Consider the following 24,080-nt stretch of genomic DNA (forward strand, 5'->3'; position numbering starts at 1 on the left):
AAGGGCATAAACAGAGCAATTTTATTTTCTATCACTTTTAGAACAAAATATACAATGGAATCATTTCAGCACAGTATATGATTAGGCCATGACTTGATTTTAAAATAGTCACAGAAATAAAGGATTCAACAAAATGTCCTGTTAAAATTACAAGGTCTACAATAGCAGCAAAGAATACTAAACTGTTTTATGGTCAGATGTTACGCATGTTAACTGGTTTATACTATAGCACATATTACTTTATACCCCATAAAGTGATCAGATTTAAACTGACAGTTGTTCAAATGACTCTGAATTCTTACAATAATTTGCAGAATGTTTCTTTAATAAACTACTTCCTGTATCTGATAACAAATGAGAAATTCAGACTGTAAAATCTGAAGAGTCACTTTAGCCCTCTGGTCAACCTCCATTTCATATTAGCATTAAAAAACTTTAGCACTTTATCTTGTCTCCATGAAGTGACTCTCTATGAAAACTTGAAATACAAGGAATTATAGTAGAGTATTGAATTTTTTCTGGCTTGAAACTGGACAGGTGCACATTTTCATTATTGCACATTTTAGAAACAGATAAATAATACATGCAAGACATCAATTATAAATATTCTGGAAAACAAGCTATGACCCTGTCATTTACACAGTTTAAATATAGATTTTCTTTCAGGTGTAGTCAGTAGAAAGGTAGACAAATACAAAGGCAACAAAATTTTACAAAATATTACTTATTTATGCATGCATCTCTCAGATTTGAACTCTGTTATTTAAGGAAGTTATTTTCTTCCCCTTTCTAATGGACTTCAGTTTATCAAAACTATATTTTTAAAAATGGCTTGATGATTTACCTTGATTGGAGTGTTTAGCATGTTTAAAGAAATTAAAAAAAAAGGACACCTTTAATGTTCTATAAGCAAATGAGTGGGAAAATATTACTGCTGCCAACCCAGTGCAAGTTGTACTCATTAGTCACTTGGGCCTTGTCTACATTACAGAGAAGATCAAAGCTGCAGCAGTCAGCCTCTGGGTTTCGAATGACCAGGTCTAGTGAAGCCACGTTAATTTGAACTGCCAGGGTGCTCCCATCAGCACCACTAGCCTGCTCCTCACGAGGAGTAAGGGAAGTTGATGGGAGCGTGTGCTCCTGTTGATCTCCTGCATGTGAACAGTGCTAAAATACGATTTCAGATACTTGGACTCCAGCTACGTAATTAATGTAGGTGGAGTTGCATATCTTAAGTCAACTTTCCCTTTTAGTGTAGGCTTGGTCTTGGAGCCTCCTGTTTTTGGCAAGATATTTAAAATGCTCAATGATCTCTCTCTGCATTAATAGGAAATTTTTGTGAGGCTGTTTAAAGATAATTTTCAGGAGACTGTCTAGTTTAAAGTTATTTTACATGTCTTCAAGGAAAAGCTTTTTACAGGATGCAACAATTTCAGTGATAGGTAGAAACTTGGAAAAAATACTAGCTCACAAACAGATGAAACAAGTATTTACATTAAAAAAAATCATTCTGAACTATTCTGTTGCACCAAATTTGCAAAACCAATTTTTAATTTATAGTCCGTTTAAACTAACTATTTAGTTTCACAAGTTGGCATCATTATACTACAAGAATAACCAGCAAAAATCATATTTCACCAGTTTCAGAGGTTAATGGCTTAAGATCAGTCACTGAATGATGCACAGCTATCAGTGTGCCAACTGTTAATCTCATTAAATTACTTATATATACGTATTTGTACTTACGTCCACTGAAACAGCTTTCTGAGCAAACAGTAAAAGCTTTTAAACAGGCTTAATATATTTATTTCTAAGCTCCTCATACAAAATCTCAACCAGATAAAGTATATGATATCCAATACCAGGTTTTTATTTTTTAAAATTGCATTTATACTTTCATTCTTTATAATTAAATACTGCCACAGATTAGTTTCTTCGCTAATAATTTTGGCTGAAATCAGATATTTTTATTTAGATAAAATACTAAGCTTAAATTATAATGTCGCTTAAAACACTGTACTTGAAATGAGTGAAATACACTAGAAGATTGGTTCTAAAATGACATTTATTAAAATACAGTAACACTTAAGATGTCCTAATGTCAGATGCACACAATTTTAAAGTTATAACATCAAGTGACTGATAAAGTGAATATTTGAGTCTAATCAGAATTTAAGTCAGTCATACTCAGTCTCTCTCTTTAGGAGCTATATGACCCACATACAGAATCCTATAGGTAGGATTGGCAGGACAGCTTCCCATGCTTTTTGGCACGTACAAGAGCACTAAAGCAGCCAGGGAGTGGGAAGAGAGAAAATGTTGAAGAGGAATCACAAAGAGCCAACAAACTGTACAGTGACATCCAGACATGCTAAATGACAATGTCACAGCTCAGTCATCACAGGCAGTGTCTTTACAGCTATACTGTGCCCCAGAAACCAGGCAATGAAGAAAGCTCTCCAGCTCTTCAAGATGAGGTATCACTTCCTTAGTTTGACTGATTTTATGTTTATACTGGGTATTTAATACATGTAAGTAAATAGAAGTGTGGGAATATAGTTCTGGAATTTGTCTAAGATTCACTAGAATGACTGATTACTACAACTGTTAATTTAAGGAGGCTTACAGACTTATTCGCTTGTATAGTTTGTATGTTAATTTGGTTGGCTGCATGCTCTAATGCTCAGAAGTAATTCAAGTGGCTGTTCAAAGGCGCATACTATTATCACTTCACTAATATTCACTATAAGAAGTCTGACAGATACTGTCCAAATTGCTAGCAGGAAGCTCATCTGAAAGAGGATAAATACCACAATAGCTTCCTCTTATTACTTGAGCATCATTCACCCTCTGGCAAAAATGAATGCTGTCAGTGTTATACTTGGATCATCTTTTTGAGGGATAGGACAAAGGAAAATACTCTTGATGAAACCGGTCCCCTTATTCCCACAACAGGCAAACAGAGGGAGGTGGAGAATGTTTTGGCCATCTGTCCTAGAGTAAGAGGGCAAACAACAGCGGGAGCCAGGAACACTGCAAGTCCCACTACAGAGCAGCACATGGTGGGTGTCTGCTTTTGCAAAGGCTAGGCACCTGAATTAAGAGCTCTTACCAGTCCTCAGAAGTTCTGAGTTCCTGTTCTTGAAGCGAGACAAGAGATGGGATCAGAGGGATGGAAAGTGATGGAGGAATGGCAGTAACAGACAAGGTTGTTTAAAAAAAACATACAGTGTAGAGGCCCTGCTTCTACACTTTGTACCTGTAAATCTTAGCTACTTGCCAAATTCCTGTTTTAAACTGCATTGCAATGCGTATGTTCCAGAGGCCACAGATTGTCTTCGCTACAAGAAAAACTTCAACTACCAGAGAGAGAGGCTAAGAGTATTTATATTGTTTACTGCTTCACCAGTATCTCGTAATAGCGAATTGCTATTTTCTAATCTGCATGCTGAACTGGAAAAATTCAGTAGCCACTAACTAGGAGCCACGAAAAGCTTTTTTTGATTATACACCTAAACCAACTTTATCAAATAGATATGTATGTAGCATAGGGTATGGTCTAGTCTCTATGAAGATGGAAGCATCTACTAAGAGAAAATTGAACCAGAGAAAAGAAAGCAAGAGGGCACAGAGTTGAACAATATCCAAAATACTGCAGTAGAAATTACAGAACAAAATTTATATATACTGTCTGAAAGCAACATAGCCTACGCTTATTATGTGACAGTTCTATTTCAATAAAAGATAGATGTTTGCTGGTGTGACAAGCAATAAAAAAGTTTTACAGCTTTCTAGAGACAGTATTTGCTTTTCAAAAGGAAATTACTCATGTAGCTGTGAGCTTTCAGTTTTATCTATGTTTTTCCATTTGTAATTTAATGTACAACAATAATACTGGAACAAAAAAGTTTGTGCAAAAATAATTGGTAGATGAAAGCATGGCTTTCAATAGCTTTTAAAAAATAAATTGTTAATTTCAATTCCTTATGTAAAGAGCTGCATAAGGAGCATTAGATATTCTTTATTGAAAGGTGAAGAGCTAGTGGAAACTGCAACCAACTCAGCCCATGTCTACATACAGGACAACAAAAGATAGGGATGTCCAAGATAACAGTGGGGGAAATTATGGCCCTTTGGAAGTGAATGGTAAAATTCACATTGATGTTTCTGGTGTCATGATTTCATGCTATGAGGCTCTCTTCATTATTAATGTGGATTTTTTTGTTACTATAATTTAAAAAATACAAATTTGAAAGTATGCTAATAGGTAACATCTTGAGATTCTAGCAGGCATATATCATTTAAAGAAATAGAAAAGTTTACGTTTGAAAAAACAAGAAATACTCCAGGTTTAGGATATGTACCCATATAGATTACAACACATGCACAGTGTATATAAAATACAGGAGTATCACACCAAGTAGTACAAACAGCTATGCTATCTTATTTAATGTTGTTACTGAACTGCTGTTATTCTTATAACAGAGATGTCTCTTTCCTAATGCAAAAACAGTTCTGTGAAATGTATATTCCTTGACTAAATGAAAGAGTCGTCTATCTGGCCAATATTTATTTAGAAGGGTCTTCACAACCTGCCTTGAAACAAAAAGAATTCAAGAGTTTGTTAGTTCCTGTGTTAGTTTTAGGGACAATTTCAACACACTGTATGTATATACATACATACATACAGACACACACAAACTGTGTTTATAAGTAGCAGAGGTCTGCACAGAGTTGCTTATGGCTCTAATTTTTGCTCTCAGAGAACCAATTATTTTGTTGATGTTTCCCTAAAGAGTGATGTAAAGAAATCTCTCCAAGGTCTTATAAGTATAGTGGCAACGCTAATTAGTATTCATATTCCACCCTATGAAATGAGTGAGGACAATATCAAATAGAAATGGATTGCACAATTGTTTCTGCATGTACAGAGACGAAAGTTAGATACAGATGAATGCACGTATATGACGGGGAAAAGAAAGTTACAAACAGAAAACTGTTTGTCTACATCAGGGCTGAATTACTTTGGAACTGAAAGCAAGCTTGACTAAGAAGGGTTTCAACCTGGCTTGTATTGTTAATTTCACAGGCATGCCCTCAGATCCAACCTAAAATGTGAATCAGCATTATTATACTGCTTCATTCTATTAAACATTACAACAAACATTCAACTATTTGAATTGTAAAATACAGATAATTTATACAGATCTCTTCACCATCCAATATGTACAAATCTGAATTCAAACCTATCATTTTGTCTGTAATAAACCCTGTTTGCTAAAGTATAAAGGCTCAGATTTAAATAGAAGTACTCATTTAAAAACAACTAATGTACTGTGAAAGACCTTTAAATGCTATTCTTCATACTCTGTTTGGAGACATTCATACTTCTAGGAAACCAAAGGATTACTCATTCCACTTCTGTCTGTAAACACATCAAATTTTGGTCCTTCACGACTAAGAAGCAGCCTCCATAATTCATTTTGGAACAGTTTTTGTACAGCTGAGAAATACCCAACAGCAGAGTGCAAAGCCAGTGTTCTATTTTCAGTCCCCGAGGCCTTGTGTTGACTGTGTAAAAGTGGAAAGCCAAGAAGACATGGCTGATCTTGCACTTGTGAAGGCCCCCCCTACTGACTGACCTGCATTATAAACAAAAAAGAGAAAAAAAGGTAGTCATGAAAATTTAATATAGTTTTTTAGATAGTAAATATCCCTTACCATATTCTTTGCATATACAACACACCACAGAATACTACAAACACATCAGTGGTTTAATCAGCAATTTAAAATGTAAATATCCAGACACACAAGAATTTAAAGATGGCATCTTAGAATATATGGTTTGTGCCAGCCAGTGATAATTATATAGTCTTTAGGTGACGTCTTCAGGTCCCAGCTCAAAAGGCTCTCGGGGCCAAAGCTCATCTCAGAACACTAGCAGCAGAGGCTTGGGAGAAAAAGACAGAGCACAGAGATCACCTCCATTCTGAAATTTTGGCAAAGCCATAAGAGAACAAGTGCTTATAAAGCTCTTTAACTGGTCGCTCTCACCATCTGATGAGGTCATACTGGACAATCAAAACAGTATAGGCTTGATCTAAAGTCTACTGAAGTCAATGGGAACCTTTCTATTGACTTCTATTGTCTTTAGATCCGGCATTAAGCATTTACTGTAGATGAAGAATCTTCCATCTGAAACCTTTAAGAGAGATCTGCTCTGGGAAAAGCCTGACTTTAAACAGAAGTTTATTCTAGTGCCCTTCTCTAAAGTATCCCCTCCCCATACTGTTGTGCAATGTGCTGTGTCCAATTTATCAACCTGTCAGCCTTTCCACCTCTCCCCTGGCCAGAGGTGTCTGCTGTTCTGTGATGGGTAGATATATCTGCAAAGCCCATTAGAATAAAATGCACTATACTAATGCAATACACTACTATTAAATCACCATGACATATCATGCTTGCAGTATTTAGCTAGTTGTAAACTCTTTCAACTTGGCTATAAACCAGTTTCTTACCTACAGCTTTTCCTGTTTGCACAACATTCCGGCTGGTATTGACCATAACATTTCCAATTTTCTTGCCACGTTCGCTGTTCTGGACAGAGCTAAACAAGGGAAATGTTGAAAGAGCAATAATTAACTGATTCAGTACCTACTCAAGGGACAAAACTATCAATTAAGTGTAAACAAACTCATAAGATTCAGATCTATCTAATCATTCCACCACAGACCAGTTACACATATTAATGTGTCAGGCATGGTGGAAGAAGGGGAGAACAGATTCTGCCAGTTAGCCAGGAATCAAGGGAAACAGATTCCTCTTTGCGGACCACTCTGTGCTCATTGGTGTAAAACCTAAAGACATTTGTGGAAAGTGTTTCTGTTGTAGATTACAAGACAAAATTTTACAGCATCTACATTTAGGTACCTTTGAAAATTGTATCTTTAGTCTACATGCTTTGTTAAAAAGCCAGTACAGTTGATAAAATGTACTTGGACTTTCAGGGTATGTCTATATTGCAACTTAAGTCCAACTTGAGTTAGCAGACCCCGGGTTTAACAACTTAGGGCTATGTTCATTTGTAATCCCAGGTTAGGAATTGTTTAACTCTGGGTTCCTGCCTGGGGCTCCAGCATCTACATGGTAGTATGGGGGCCTACGTCCAAACACGCATATCCCATACTTCTTTGCACCCAACTGTAACCTTGTTTATAGTGCAGAGTAGGAAAACTTGATTGTATGCCAAATTTTACTGTCTAGAGGACAAAGGAAGTTGGCCTGTGGGATATTTTTGACAAACTCTCAAAGCACATGTCCAATGGGCCTGCATTTATCCTGCAAGGTAATTGGACTTGAATCCTTGGTATAAGGTTGATTTAGGCTCAGACCTCTGTAGGGTTCTGGGTCCAACATGCATTTAGATGGAAGGGGTGAGAGGCTTGAGCCTGAGATGGAACCCTGGATTTATGTTGCAGGGTAAACAAACTATGACATGATCCTTCACCAAAGGCTCTTAAGCAACCTAAGCAGTTGGGGACAAAAGGGAAGGTTCCATCCTGGAGAGTAACTGATTAGAGGATAGGAATCAAAGAATAAGAATAAACTGACAATTTTCACAACAGAGTAAGATAAATAGCAGGGTCCCCCAAGGATTTGTTCTGGGATGTGAACTCTTAAGCATATTCATAAATGATTTAGATAACAGAGTGAACAGTAAGGTGACAAAATTTGCAAATAATTATTCGAGACAATGAAGTCGAAAACTGATTGTGAAAAGTTATAAAGCTATCTCACTAAAATGTGTGACTGGGTGAAAAAATGGCACATGAAATTCAAACTTGATTTGTGCAAAGTAATGCACACTAGCAAAAATTATCCCAACTATACATACAAAATGTAATAAATTAGCTATTACAACTACAGAAAGATCTTAGAATCATGGATTGAATGAAAACATCCATTCAATGTGCAGCAGCAGTGTAAAAAAAGCTAAACATTAGGAACCATTAGGAAAGGTTAAGATGACAAAATATATAATACGCTACTTTATAAATCCATTGCGCATTCACATTTTGAATACAGGCAGTCCCCGACTTACGCGGATCCGACTTATGTCGGATCCGCACTTATGAACGGGGCTTTTCTCGCCCCAGAGCTCACGGGCGGCAGGTCGCCACCCGTGTCCTCCGGGGCGAGAAAAGCTTCTCGCAGTCTCCCTGGTCTGTTGGGGGGGGGGGGTCCAGCAAAGCCACTGGACACCCCCCAGCAGACCAGGGACACCCGAGCAAAGCCGCCGCCTGGGCGGCTTTGCTCATTTGCCCGGGAGAAAAGCCGCCCAGGCAGCAGGACCCCCGCCGCCTGGGCGGCTTTGCTCGGGTGTCCCTGGTCTGCTGGGGGGGTCCATCGGCTTTGCTGGACCCCCCCCAGCAGACCAGGGGGACAGGAGAAAAGCTGCCCAGGCGGCGGGGGTCCCGCCGCCTGGGCGGCTTTGCTCAGGTCTCCCTGGCCTGCTTGGGGGGAAGGGGCGCAGCTAGTGCGTCCCCCCCCCCCCCAGCAGACCAGGCTTTTGTTGCGGGACGCCTCGGGTAGAGCTGCTGGGGTGCTGCTGGGTTGGTCCTGTGGGAACCTACCGGGCAGTGCCCCAGCTGTTCTGTCCCAGGCTCCAGATTCAGCAGCTGTTGAAACTGATCAGGCTGATTCCAGGAAGCTGGGGGCAGAGCAACTCTGCCTCCCACTTCCTGTAGTCAGCCCCTGGTCAGTTTCAGTGGCAGCAGCTGAATCTGGAGCCAGTTCCGACTTACATACAAATTCAACTGAAGAACAAACCTCTAGTCCCTATCTTGTATGTAACCCGGGGACTGCCTGTACTATGTGCAGTTCTGGTTGTCTGATCTCAAAAAAGATATATTAGAATTGGAACAGGTGCAGAGAAGAGCATAGAAGATTATTAGAGTATGGAACAGCTTCCACATGAGAGATTAAAAAGAGTGGAACTGTTCATTTTGGCAAAGAGATTGAAGCACGGCATGATACAAGATCTATGAGAAAGTGTGTGGAGAAAGTGAATAGGGAAGATTTATTTATTCATTCCTTCACATAACTCAAGAATTAGGGGTCACCTGATGAAATTAATAGGCAAAAAGTTTAAACAAAGAAAAGTAAGTACTTCAGACAAAACACAGTCAACCTGTGGGTCTGTTGCCATGAGATGTTGTGAAAGCCTATGCTATTACTTGGTTTAAAGAAATTAAGAAGTTGATGGAGGGTAGGTCAAGATGGTCAAGGATACAGTGCTGTGCTCCAGATGTCCCTAAAACTCCAAGTGCCATAAGTTGGGACTGGACAACAGAGGCTGGATCACTCAAAATTGCATTGTTCTATCCATTCCCTGTGAAGCATCTGGCACTGGCCACTGTCGGCAGACAGGATACTGGGCTAGATGAACAATTAGTCTCAGCCAGTACAGCCGTTCTTATTATACACACACAGTAGAATAGGGCCAGGCAAAAATATGGCCCATGGGCTGGATCTGGCCCATCAAGCCACTGGATCCAGCCTGCGGGTGCAGTGGGAGCCTTAGTTAGGCTCCTTCCCTCCTCTTCCCCGTAGAGCAGTCAGCTGTGGGGCCCTGTTTGTCTGTAAATAGCTGCAAGCCTGGGAGAAGGGGGGAGTGAAGAGAGGCTTCATGCACTGCCCCTGCCCACAGCACAATCTTGCAGCTCTCACTGGCCAGTTTCTGGTCAATGGGAACTTCCTGTTTGAAGAACAGGCAGTGTGCAAAGTACCCTTCCCCCAGTCTTGCATCTGTTCACAGATGCGCATGGCCCCATGACCAGCTGCTCTGAGCAGCCTGCCAGGACATGTAAGGCAGGGAGCCTGGCTGTGGAACCTGCTGAGCTGCTAGCTGGGAGTCACTCAGGTAAGCGTCTCCAGGTGAAAGCCTGCCTCTCCCTCCATCCAACTCTCTGCCTCTCACTTGTTGCCCCTACCCCACATAACCTAACCCTCTGCATCCCTCCTGCACCCACACCCCCTCCCAGATCCTGCACCCCAATCCCCTGCCTCAGGTCAAAGCCCAAACCCCTGCATCACCTTCTGAACCCCAGTCTCCTTCCAAATGTTACAACCCCCTTCTACCCCAGGTCATAGCCCAATCTCTGAGCTCCCTCCTGCACCCCAGTCCTTTGACCCAGGTCACAACCACCTCCTTCATCCAAATTCCACTCCAGATCCCATACCCCCTCCCATGCCCCAAGCTCCCTTCTGCATCCAACCTCCAACCCAGAACCCACACTTCCTCCAAGTAATATCATAAAAGAGTGCAGCCCTTGACCACTTACCAAATTCTTGGAGTGGTCCCCCACCATCAAAAATTATTGTCCCTCCCCTGCAGTAAAAGCAAGTTGTTCATAACCCCCCCTTTTTAAAAACATTGTTTAACATTGTATGTACTTTTTTGGTCTCTGGTGCTGCCTGATTTTCTATACTTCTGGTTCTAAATAAGGTATATAATTGACAGGTCAGTTTGTAACCTGTGTTCATAATTCTGAGATTCTACCGTATATGCGCTCAAGGACCAGCAGAGGCAAGAGGGCTTTATCTATTGAGGCTCATGCATCAGAACTGATAGTTAACTTGCAACTGCAAGCTTGAAATTTGACCTGAGGTATATCAATAAAACTCCACTGAAGATTGGATTGCACAGCCGTAACAGAGAGCAGAATTAGGCTTGAAAAGCAGATGGATGCAAGAACAGGAATGAAGTGAGCTTAATTCTAGACTCCAGGCTGAATGTTTGTTTGAAGCTGAAGGTTATAGAAAATATATTTCTACTTTAAGACTGAAAAAGCTGAATTAGGGACACAAACATTGAACCCCAAAACATCAATTTTATAATTATTTTCTGCCAGACAAAATTTGATTTAAAGGGCCAGCTCCTCTGTGGATTTAAAAATTAGTGGAACTATGCAGAAGATCTGGCCCAGAGTTTAAATAAAGAAATACAGAATAAAACAAAACAAAAATCACTGTACTAGAAATGTTTTTAAAGTTTTGGATTACAGTACTCACAAGTCAACATTAATAAGTGGGTTAGCAAGAGGACATATTGCATCATGGAAAATACAGCTCTAATAATCCATCAATTATTTATGATTGGTATCCCCCCCCCCCCACCATAAAAGTATCAAGGACCTACTGTAGTAGGCACTGTACACACACATGAAAAGACTTATACTGGAAATATTTTTCACACTCTCAAGTACATGGCCCATCTTTAGAGTGCAGCATATAGTTTCGTGAAGAGGGTCCATTCCCATGTCTCTAGAAGAATCTTGATTTTATCTACATAGTCTCAATTTAGCTATTGGCAATAAAATGTGAAAGTATTATATACTTACTGTGATAATCTTAACTTTACATCCGATACAGAGTACTGGCCCTGGAATGGGTGGCTGGAATGGGAAAAATTACAGTGTTACTGTTTCGTCATTTTTTTCCTTAATGAAAAAAATTGCATGGCTTTATTTGCAGGTTGTCCTCCACTGAAACAAAGAAAATATCTAGTTACACCTGTCCCTGGTGTCACCTAAGAGTCAGCAGTAGGATTTTGATGACATCATCTACAATCTGCCATCCATCTACAAATGAGACATGTTTCCATCTTCTTTTCAAACTTCATAAAAGCTAACAGCTGAAACATTCCTCCTGCTATCAATACGAGGCACAATGAGAGAAGCAATGTCTCTGGTTGGCATCTAGGGCTTCATAGATATACCCCCACCCCTCCAAAACCATAAACTTAACTCAAACAGCAGCCAACGTAACGTATGGAGTACAAGTTTTAATTATTTCTAGGCAGCATGCTGCCATACTCTGTACCTGAAGCTACTGAGTAACCTTCAAATGAAACCTAAAGTACAGTGCATTTGCTCAGTCCATTTTAAAAGTGAAAAAAGCACAAAGAATGCAACCACTGAACCAACAACATCACTGTCAAATGACTATATTGCTACTGCTCCCTGGAAATCTAGAAGGAATCAAAAATCTGCAAGAACCAGGAGACTATAAAACTTCTAAGGAGAGGGAGGCCAGGGGTGGCTGGGAAGCTGACAGGGAATAAGTAGCCCCGGCTGGGCCAGCAGCAGGGCCTGGGGCTGGAAAGCCGCAGGCAGGAGCCCTGGCTGGGCCAGGAAGGCACAACCTCTAGTTGCAAGGGATTCTGCTGGACAAGAGTGGAGCCCATGGGGCTGGCAACTAGGAGCAGTGCCAGTGGCCAGGAGGGGAGCATTGACCTCCCCTGGTCTAGCCAACTCCTTAGTTCCAAACTGCTCAGGTCCCAGGAGTGCTGGACCAGGGAGGTCCAATTTGTAGTAATCAGAGAGAGCCTGCACTTCCTGGTCTAAAGGAAAAAAGCTACTTCCTTTTCTCTTTCCAGTAGTGCAGTGATAAATCTCTCAACATTTCCCACAGTTGCCTCATGCAGGCTGTAGGGAGGAGCAGTAAAAGTGAACCTCGTAACATCCACAAAAGCTCTCTGATTCCATATAGGAACAGCACAATACAATCTTTATTTCCCCCCTTATCTTTGAACTTGGTGTCTTACCTAGAATTTACCTCAGCAAGAGCAGGATGCTTGTTGCTGTTCCATACTCTGTAGTTGTGTGTATTTTTCCAAGCTGCTACAAATGCTGTTCCAAAGTCTGACAATATCTTTTCATTGTCTGATGAATAAAAGACAGAAAGTGAATGAACCTGTAGCAATGCACTAAGGATGAAAAAGAAACAAAAGGGAGGTTTTGAAGAAATCAGAAATGTCCTCAATTCTTGTCAGAGAACACGGGGTTCCAGGCAGGGCTGGTCCACAACATTTTGGCACCTGAGGTGGGGAAGCTCAAATGACGCCCCCATGCCCTCTCGCTGCACCAGCAGCAGACACGATTTTCTACACTCTGGATCCTAATGGTACCCCCTTACAGTCTGGCACCTGAGGCGGCCTCCTCAGTTTGCCTCATGGTAAGGCCAGTCTTGGTTCCAGGTCCATAAGCATTAAAAAAGCAACAAGCTCTGTAATTTGGGATTGAAAAAATGCCACTGCACAACACAGAGTTAAGTAAAGGAAAATGGAGTTTAGACAACCAAGAAATTCATTTAAAGGAACTCTGACAACTTAGTTTAGATACAACTTAAATAACCCCCCCCCACACTAATATGAATAAAAACAGTATTTTTACTTTTTGATTATATCAAGCTGTTTAACGTCCTCATATTAAAACCCAAACTGCACTGTGCTACTATATGAGAGTCTGAATGTGAAAGTAAGTGGCCTAGCACTGTTGCAAGGCAATATCCAACAGCAGGGAAGAAGTCAAAGGGGTACCCCAACAATCATAAAGAATCATCATCTGGGCTAGTCTTACCCTAATAGCAGAATCCTACTTTACTGTGCTAGATGAAACTGCACATTCAATTTAAGGGTGAAGCTCAGAATTACTAAAGTGTGAATTAATGAATAACTATCAAATACTACAGGTTTGTTATACTAATGTCTCTAACAATATGTTAAATACAGAACATCGATCTACAATATTTAGATAGGAAAAGCAAAATCTATCATGAGCAGTGTTCCCTTTACATTTTCCATCCTTAGGTGAGTTGAATTTTCTTTTGGGTGGGTTAAAATTTCTTATGTGCACCACCAACATTGAGGTTGTACGTGGAGATGTAGTGTGTCCCAGTACAAACAAAAAAACTAAGTATAAAATATATATTTTAAACAGTCCACGGATATGAAAGACTATATATTAAAACAAGGGATAATTAACAAGGAATAATGCTTAAGATGTTTATTTAATATGAAATCAAATAAAGAAAACCAACACTACGCTTGGAGTACATGCATTAGCATCCTTCCTAACAACTCAAGCTAGTAAAACACATCAAAATGGGGCATACCGCAAATGGCTATATAACTAAATCAAAGGCATGGCCATTAAGTAAAAGCCTAAAAAATATGTACAGCTTTAAGATGCTAAACAAATCCGTGAGTCAACTATAAATAGTCATACTCTCCTGGAAAATATTAACTTAAATATTTACTGACACTGGAAAGGAGAGTGAAAGGCATTTGCTCAGGCTTATACACTTTCTCTGGGGAATGTTTAGGGTCCATGCTATGCAAATGAACAGAGATCTGTAAAACAGATAAAAGTTCTGGTTTGAAACTTTCTCCTTGTGTGTATCACTAACTCAAAGAGAAGAAACCCCCAGAGCACTTGACCAGAATCCACCTCCAATTGAAAGGCCAAACAAATTAAATAGGATCCAGTTCTTCCAGTTTTAACAATTTACCATGTATTTACCATGTATTAACTAGTGACACAGGATTTTTAAAAAGCATTAAGACCAGAGTTTGCAGATATCTACAACACTAAAAAAAAATGTGTTAAAGTTTACATAGGTGTTAATGGCTTATGGTAAGAAAGTAAATGATTCTTTTGTTTGAAATGTAATCATGCAAATGTCATGAGCTAGGCCTTTTGTTCCAGTATTCAAAAGCAGCCTAAAAGCTTTTAACCCATCTGAAATTTTGTCACCATCCCCATACAGCCTGCCCCAGCCCAGGAGAGAGTCCTATGTCTGCAACCCAACTAGAACTAATGTGCTTAGACAGTCTGGTTCTTGCTCCCCGCAGAGTCCATATGGGAACAAGTTAAGACACCTCAAACAACCCACCCCCCCGTTTTCCCCACCTACCCTCCATGAAATCTGCTCTCCCCCAGCCTTGCCCAGGAGAAAGTCCTAGTTTTGGAGCCCAACCAGGGCTGCTGCACAGAGACAGACAGGTTTTGACTCCTCCTGCTTGCAGCCCAGATGGAAACAAGTTAAAGACATCCCAAACAAACATTCCTCTCTCACCACCTAACTGCACAGACACCAGCACCACCCCTTTTCCCCACTTACCCCATGCTGTCTGGTCCCCCTCTCCTAGCCCTGAAAGCTCATAGGAAGTTGCAGGCAAATTCAGCTGCTGTAATCAGATCTCTGTAATCAAAACTCTCCTCTCCTGCATACTCCGAACTCAACCCCCTCTTGCTCCCTCCCATCCTAGCCACATACTTCTTCCCTCCCTCCCTATGTTCCCTTCCCTACCAGCACGCTCGTCTGGAGCGGGGAGCTTCTGTTGCTGAGGGAGTGCCTCTCCCCAGCCAGGAAACTCTCTGTATGGCAGCCCTAAACCTTTGGGCAGGGCTCAATTAGTAGCTGCATGGCTGCCCTGCTGCACATCTTATAGAGAACTTAGATCATGAGATTCATGAAAAGTATGTTATGCCACAAACAGTTAATCATCTCAAATAAAATTACAGAGAACATAGAAGTCTTAATATATCAATGTTTGAAGTGAACTATGACACAGTATTTGCCTAAGGAGCATCATGGAGTAGACATAGAATTGGTTTCAGGCTGTCAACTGAGAGTTATGAAGGGGAGGGCAATTAAAAGGGTCAATAATGGGCAAACAGAACATTTTCCTAAAAGATTTAGAGAGAGAGAATTTATAAATTCTGCATAACTAGTGGGAATAGCTAAAGTCCACAAAGAGACCCTAAATTATCAGGATGTCTATATGTACAGATTACAAGTACTTCTTTTTACGAGGACAGCGTAAGAGAAATAAACACAAATAACCAAGATAACAAAGAGGGAATATAGTAGTCTGTTCATCACTTGAAAGTTAATAACATAGAATAAAGCATGAAATTAGTTACAACAGTCAAGGGATTAAAAAAAAAAAAAAAAAATTTCAACTCAGATAAAGGATGAGCATGAACCAAACTGAAAATGCAATGAAACAATTATTTACTAAGCATCCAGCCTTCCCTACCCATCCTCAACTTAGCCCCTAAAGAGATTACCAGAATGTACCTTGCTGTAGCATAGCAGCAAGCAGTGCATGAAGATAGGCACCAAACTGAGCCCTGATCCACTCATCTCCTCCCTCCCAGCCAGTGCCATCAAGGAAAACATCATCCCGGTTTTCAGTAACATGCTTCACCAAGTAGTCTGCAAATCTCAAGTCAGCAGTTGTGAGGTTCAGGGTCTTCTTGAGTTCTGGATCATGGACTTGTACAAGGGCTTCCTCTATCTGATTGAAATAATCCCAAGGGAAAAAACAGTCCAAATAAGACCTTTAGAATACATAACCATACTATTTTTGATCAAATGACTAATTCATCCCCACCTATAACCACAACCAAAGGTAAGGAGAAACAGATTACCAAATTATGCTTTACCTGTTCTCATGATACAAGATATCGGTCTGAAGTAGTCTAAACTTGATGATCTTCCTGGGAAAAGTTCTTTATGAGGATTTTGGATACATTCAGATAGGGTATGTTTCTAGAGATGCTTTTCCAAGACACTGATTTATTAGTTGACTGTGTTAACTTGCTACCTGGACATGATTATTTAATGTTGTTGGGTGGTCGTAATTATGTAATTGTAAACTGAATTCCTAGGGCATCTACAGTTTTCGGTCTGGGCATTTTTTATTTCAGTTTAAATATAAATAAATGCATTGGAGGAAGAGCATATTAGGGCTATCATAGTGGTCTGTTTCTCAATCATATATATTTATTTTTAAGATCATATTAGGGAGCCATCAAAATTCACTATGAAAAAATAAGTCATGACAACAAGGAGCTATATGGAGCTCTTAAAATATTATATAAACTGTAAACACTGGATATAATGTATTATACCAGAAACTTATTAATATTTTTCAAAGTGAACAAAGTTAATAAGGAAAACCTTAATAATTTATATGAATGAAAGTGTAAAGAATTCTAGCATCATAGGTGTGAAATTTTTCTCTATTTATTTAAGGGCTTGACTACATGGTGAAGTTCTTCCAGAATAAGAAGAAGATAAGTTGTAAATTTACAGCACTATAGCTATTTCAGAATAGCTCGTTTGGACACACAATTGATTCGGTCAATTTCCCTTGAGATCACGAAAACTTGATTGGTTACCCACTTTAAGCCAAGTACAGAAAATGTCAGTGAACCTAACTGGAAGTTTAGGAATATTTTTGTTTATATTGCCTTTTGACAAAAGCTTTTTTAAAAGCAAGTGTATAGGAAAATTCTCTGGAATAGGAGCTTTCTATAGTGTGTTTGTATAGTGTCTAGGACAATAGAGTTTTGGTTCATTACTGGGACTCTAGGTACCAACACTATACAAATAATAAAAATAATGTATTTATTTAACAACTTCATTAGCAATCAAAGGCTCTTCTTTTGACAAACACATTCATAAGACAACCATTTTTTTTAAGTTGAAAAGAAGAGAATTCATACTTCCACAATTGCATCACTTAGATGCTTCTGCTGACGGAACAGGATGTTGGTGGCTCCCGCAACAAAGCCACGGACTGTTACATCAGAGAGGAGGTGATGCTGTTGCAGTGCCATGTATGGCAAGCAAAGGTAACCCTAAAATAATAGAAATGTTAAATGATTAGTAAGAAAAGGGAGATGCAAAATACCTCCCCGATCCATCTTACTGTAGCTACCCACATTGCCAGTTCTTCCAACAGCTAAATGAAATCAAGAACAACACTGTAGAGAGAGAACATTGCCCTCTGCACCATGTTCCTAGCCAAACTGCCACCAGAGTTTAATGTTGCTTTGCTACATTATGCAAACACAAGCAAAACACAGTTTCACAGAAACTGAATATATTTAGTAATGGCTCATGACAGCTTTCACTGTTATGTGACTGGTTGAAATCTAGGCCAAACAGCCTTCAGATTGTAACTGGGTTGAGAAATGTGAAATGAATTTGGTGATCTCAATCCAATTCTCATATCTTGGCACGCACAGTAAGAAGGACAAGAACGGAATGGACAGAGAAAATATCCTCTTTTCCACAGCAGAGTATCTACTGTCAGGACTTAAATATGCTGCCAGGACTGTTATACACTCTTGCACTTCAGCTATCCACATTTTTCAGGGACAGACTTTCAGGCTCCAGGGATAACTTTTCGTGAGTATATACATGCTCCTTGGAGGAAAAAAAGAAAGCAGGAGGAGAAAAAGACTAAGCTCTGTGCTTTTTAACCACTATGTTCTTATGATACTAATTATATCAATGCTTTCCAGGAAAATTTGCTATTTAAAAATGTCTAAGTCTTTGATGTAGGTTACACCCAAATTCTAGTGATACAGCTGTAAGTATTATAATTTTCATTTTAAAATAGAATCAATGTACCCCTTGAAACTCTAGCCCAATTCCAGCTGTTCAGTTACATAAAGCATTGTGTAGTTCTTTTACTAACTGTAACAGACGGGCTGCAGGCATATTGGCCTAAACAAGAGTGAATGTACATCAATCAGCATGCAGTACATGACAATTTGAAACATATGCAAGAAAGGAATACAACTACTCCTTTTTTCTCCATTATACACAGAGATCACTATCCAAAACACTAACAACTTAAACTGAGCCATCACTGTCAAAGGGTAACAGTCTGGATAGATAGTTATCACCCTGGAGCATTAGGTTCCCAGAAAAAAATTAAGGATGTTGCCAATGTAATATTTGTCATGTAATTTTTACAACCAGAGAAGGTGTTAAATTTTTTTAAAATTGCTTTACCACTTAAAATAAAAAGGAGACTGGATTATAAACTCATCACGGAACTATGACGTTTTCTGATTTACATTGGAGTAAATGAGTTGAGCATCTGCTCTTAGATAGCAGTCACTAAAAATAGTAAAAAAAAATCCATAACCTATTTTTTTCTTGTAGTGTGTGCTCTTTTATACTAGAAAATACATTACCCAATGGTCAATTAAGCCAGTTCATGACCTTTTGGCACAATTTTATTCATCCAACTTTGGTCTAATGCACTAAACTTTCTTTCCACAGTACTGAACAAGGATACAAAACCAAGAAAACTAACTTGTAAATAGTCCTATCAAAAGGGATTTACAGATTATAAAAACAGAAGGGGACCACTGGTTATATAGTCTGACCTCCTATATAAAACAGGTTATAGGATTTCCCTGAATTAAAGTGTATCTTACTAAAACATCCATTCTTGATTTAAAAATTGATAGGTATAAAATGGAGTACAGTTTCATAATGAATTAAATTGTTTGGTGAGAGTACACAATCTTGAAGTTATTGAAGGATGCACATCCCTAAACATTAGTTTACAGCCGCTCCCCAACTTACGGCCACCTCTACTTACAACCATCCGCACGTATGACCAAAGCGGTCCTAAATGCAGATCTGAGTTACAAACGGCGATCCGCGCTTACGAACAGTGCGGTCGCCATGAAACTCTATGGGATCCAACTTACGAACAGTTCGAGTTACGGACCAATGTTGGTCTGTAACTCGTTCGTAACTCGGAGAGCGGCTGTATCTGAAATTTCAAGTCCTTTACTTTGATTTCATTAGCTAAACTTTTATGAGAGAATGAATGCCTTTGTGGGGTAGAAGATAAACATTTAAAATTATATTATTAGTTAAATTTAAATTGTTCCATTCTTCATTTTAACCCATCTTAAAAATCTTAAACATTTTCCCCCAATAGTGATTTTCTCCTTTTACTAAATGAAAAAAGAAAAAAACCCACAAAAAAAACCCAAACCAACCGCAAAACATAACACTGCTTTCTGCCTTTACAATGATACTTCTAGTAGACCTGAAGTTAACATGATTTTTGCATTTGTTTGTATGCAGTGTTATAGCTGACTCAATCCTAGGATATGTGAGACAAAGTGGGTGAGATAGTGTCTTTCATTGGTTCTACTTCTGTTGGCGAGAGAGACTAGCTTTAGATCTTATACAGATCTCGGAAATTTACTCAGGGTGTCACAGCTAAACACAAAATGGAACAGATTGTTTAGTATACGTAATTAACATGTATTTCAAGGGAACATTTAAGGTGACATAGCAAAAGTTTGTTGGTGGGTTATAGAGAGTTGTAATTAAGATGTAAATCCAGTTTCATTTGAAAGTATTGTGCAGATTTCCTTTAAGGATGAGGATTGATAGGTCAGATATAGAGTAATCAACTTAATATCATCAGTGTATCTCAGATATATTATTTACAGGGTGAATAAAAAAAAAATCAATGATTTAAAAAATGTAAAAAACCAAATTTATTTAAATCTGATTTTTTGAAATAAATAAAAAAAATACTAAATTTTCCAGTTAAAACAAGTTATAATTAAATATAATCACAAACATGCTAAACTTACATTTACAATCCTCTAAAAATGAATTAGTGGCTCTAGTCTGTCCAGCCTGCCAACCAGCGCTTTCTTCTTGAAAGTTCTGGACTTTCAATTTCTGTTTCTCAGCAGACTATCATGTGCAAAGACAGACAAAGGCTAGATAGGACTGTTTTTGTTCTTTGCTTATGCGGTGGTGGATCTGGGCCAAGCATGGCAGAGGAGTAAAGACACTGTCTAATGAGAGAGATACACTATATCTGAAAGGACAGAGGCAGCATAGAATGGAACAGTAGAGAGGATTGGAAAGAAAAAAGGAAGACATTTAGCAAAAGACATAGTTTCCTATATTTCCCCACATTTTTGCCACAGAAAAACTGTAATTAATTCTGAGCATGACACACACCCTGTTTGGGAATATTTTGAAGAAATTCGTTTCCTGGGTTAAAACAAAAACATGTCAGGTGTAAGCAGTGCAAGATGATGCGGAGCCTAGCTGCAAGAATGAAACATCATGAAGAAAACTGCTTATTGGGAGAAAATGATGTGGATAAAGACGTGGCTATGTGTGAGGAACAATATGGATTAACTTTACAATACATCATTCTTCAAGACTCTATTCCTTTTAGTGTAAGTGTGATTTAACAAGTAAATTCCCAAACTGCTTGCTATGTTGGATGTTGCGAGAAGAAAAATATTTAGCTTAACTAATTAAACAAACCATAAGGATTAGCTAACTAAATTTAGAATCTACCAGTAATCTACTGGCTGCAGGAAAAGAAATCTAGAGTTGCCAGTTGCTACTGAGTGTCTTATTTTATGTACTACACAATACATGCCTCTTATTTTGGAATACCTTGGTCACAGACCATAATGTTGACACCATAAATCTATTACCTATTTTACTGAGCAGCTTTGCCAAAGGAACCCCATCCTATACTTGTTTTCAATGGTGCTTACTCCAAAATTAAGAAAACTCAAAAAACAACTAATTGTCCTATAGAACCAGGTTAGTCTCTATGGGCACTTCCACACTGCAGGGCAAAACTTGAATTAAGCTACATCAATTGCATAGCTAAAGTCGAAATAGCTTAATTCGGCTTTTGGTGCATGTGTAATGAGGGTTACAGGAGTGAGAGTGAGAAGTCCTCCTGCTTTCCATTAGGTCAGTTATTCTGAATAATGTTGCTGTGTAGACATACCCTAAGGTACTACAGGATCATTCATTTCTTTTTAAGTGTTTTTTTTTTAATTATAGACTAACACAGCTACCCCTCAGACTCCAAAATTAAGGGCACTCTAAGTAGAGTCAGTCTTAGCTCTTTTGGTAACATTTAGTGATATGAGGACTTGTCTGTTAAGAGTTAATAAAATTTGAAAATTAAAAAGAATTTTAAGGACAGCTGTCAGCAACTCTGTAGACTGATGCAATTGCAAATGTGAAACATTTATGTAACATTTAAACTTTAAGCTAATAAAATATAAGTGCTATTGTGTTTGTGTGTGAGAGTTAGTACATACTCATCATTACCTGTGTCAAGCTGCAGATGCAGCAGCAGTACACTAGGATTGATAAGAACTATTTCCTAAAATAAATATCAAGTTATCTAAAAAAAATTACACAATATATATCCTCTTAGATGTTGTAAAATGGTGAACTGAACTGTAAATTAATGTTTTAGTGATCAAATTTGCACCATAGTTTGAAGAAATATGTGAAGTAGTATCAGTGGGAAACTTGATTTAAATCAATTATTTAAATTGCATTGATTTAAATCAGTCCACTCTGATTGTATGTCTCTCATGAAACCCATTGATATACCTGCAATTCATCAATGATATTTTCATCCTCTGTAGAGACACCAAAAACTCCCTCAGATTAGGGATGTAAATGGGTAGCCTGCTTCAGTGGCCCCCCAACTGCAATAGGCAAGTTAACAGGTTAAACATGTAGTTTAACCTGTTAATATTTTAAATGAGATTTTACATTCCTAGCTCAGAATTCTACCACAATAACCAACACCTGTAAATTAAACGCTCTCTGGAACGCTCCCATGCCAGCATCAATTTTCTGGACATCATGATCAGCTTCAACTATGGAACCATAAAAGTATACAACCCCCCCTTCCCCCCACAGATCACCACACCTACCACCTTTGCAGATTCAGTATATACCCCAATACATCTGTTATCTACAGCTAGGCACTTGCATACCATAGAACCGTGGTGTCCAATCAGTTCTGAAGTAGTAGCCACTACAGCGGCTACTGCTATAGTGAACTAGCCACACTCAACAGGCCAAATAGCCACATGTGACTAGTGGTTAGCATGTTTGACATCTCGGCCACAGAACATGCTCCAAAGAGAAAAAATCTGGAATAATGTACATTAACACCCTCAAAATCACCATTGCAAAACAAGGACACTTCACCATAAAAGTATCTTGAGAGAACTTGTTTCAATACAGAGATAAAACCCCCTCTCTCTGCCCACACCCCCCTATTTGCCACACCACACTGGAACCTATAAAGTATACCATAAAACAACTACAACCCATACTTAATGGGGACCCTGAACTCTTTATTCTGGCCTTCAAATAACCCGCTCCCCAACCTCTCTAAGCTTATCATCAGATGTAAATTGTATATCCTGCTTTGTGAGCAAACACAAAGCAACACCAGGCCCTGCCAGAACAACTAATGCAAAACCTACAAACATATGTTGATAGCAATGAAGATCGGTACCCCCCACATTACATCTTTCAAGATCTATGCGTCCTACAAATGCTTTTCACAACACTAGGTGCATCTCATCCAGTGCACTAACTATGTGGGTGAAATCAGAAAATCACTAAACTTTCAAATGAACTCACAAAAGAATAAAAGAAACACACCACCACCACTTTTGGGTGTACACATGGGCGGGTTGGTGAAGGCAGGGCTGGTGGAAACAAGCCCTCAGCCCCACCTCCAATCCCACCCCTTCTGCTAAACTCTGCTCCTTTCCTGCCCCCAGGAGGCAGGGCAGCGCATCACTTGTGTGCTCCCACACTTCCAACCACGGGGAGGGGAGCAGGCACGGGGGAAAAATTCTGTTGAGGGGGGGAAAAAAGAGGGGAGACCAAAGTTGTTGAGAATAAATAAATAAAACAGCATTAAAACAGCATGGCCCCTTTCAGAGTGCATACAGAGTCAGAATAGGGATAGGAACAGAGGAGCGATTGAGCACTAAGACCCAGGGAAGGCATTGCTTTCCCTTGGTCTTTAGGCTTTTTGCTGGTGGCCATTTTGTTTTCTTGATCAAGCCAGAACGCAGCTTCCCTGCGGAACCAGGAGGCCTGGGGGCAGGGAGCTGGGTCCAGTTGCTGAGTATGTCCTAGGGTTGCCAGGTGTCCGGTATTTCTGCCTCGTGGCGGGGGAATCAGAAAATACCGGACATTTTAGGTGTCTGGTATTTTCTGATGTATATTTTTTTTATACCAGACAGGAGGCAAAAATACCGGACTGTCCGGGTCAATACCGGACACCTGGCAACCCTACTCAAAATAAAGGACTGAATAAAGACACAGGGTTTATGGCCTATTACAACAATCTATATCCCAACAACAATTCTCCTACATCTGCTTTTCCCCACACTCCCTTCTGTTCCTCCCAATGACTGGAGGAGCATTAATAGGCCTCTCACATTGAACAGTCCCTCGAAATGTGTGTTATCTACTTTCAGTAAACTATCTGTTCTAGCTTGTATTTATCTGCAACACTGATCTGATCTACACTACAGATTTATGTGACAATAATACAACAACTAGGGATATGAAAAATCCACATACCT

The 24,080-nt window shown here is 39.3% G+C and overlaps 1 protein-coding gene across 2 annotated transcripts in view; it reads right to left on the reverse strand.

Annotated features, from left to right (window-relative positions):
- Positions 1-24,080, reverse strand: part of AVL9 (AVL9 cell migration associated) — a 63,180-nt gene continuing 39,100 nt past the window's right edge. The window contains exons 11-16 of one of the 2 annotated variants that reach the window (XM_075921768.1): positions 17,361-17,495; positions 15,928-16,147; positions 12,619-12,725; positions 11,403-11,456; positions 6,519-6,607; positions 1-5,642 (exon numbers count right to left, since the gene is read on the reverse strand). In XM_075921768.1, the coding sequence (XP_075777883.1) occupies positions 5,411-5,642; positions 6,519-6,607; positions 11,403-11,456; positions 12,619-12,725; positions 15,928-16,147; positions 17,361-17,495 (837 nt within the window). In that variant the 3' untranslated portion in view covers positions 1-5,410. Of the gene's footprint in view, positions 5,643-6,518; positions 6,608-11,402; positions 11,457-12,607; positions 12,726-15,927; positions 16,148-17,360; positions 17,496-24,080 lie in introns of both variants that reach the window. The other variant, XM_006124037.4, reaches the window with a different exon arrangement.

Source organism: Pelodiscus sinensis, chromosome 2 (genome assembly GCF_049634645.1).
Source record: "Pelodiscus sinensis isolate JC-2024 chromosome 2, ASM4963464v1, whole genome shotgun sequence".
NCBI lineage: Eukaryota > Metazoa > Chordata > Testudines > Trionychidae > Pelodiscus > Pelodiscus sinensis.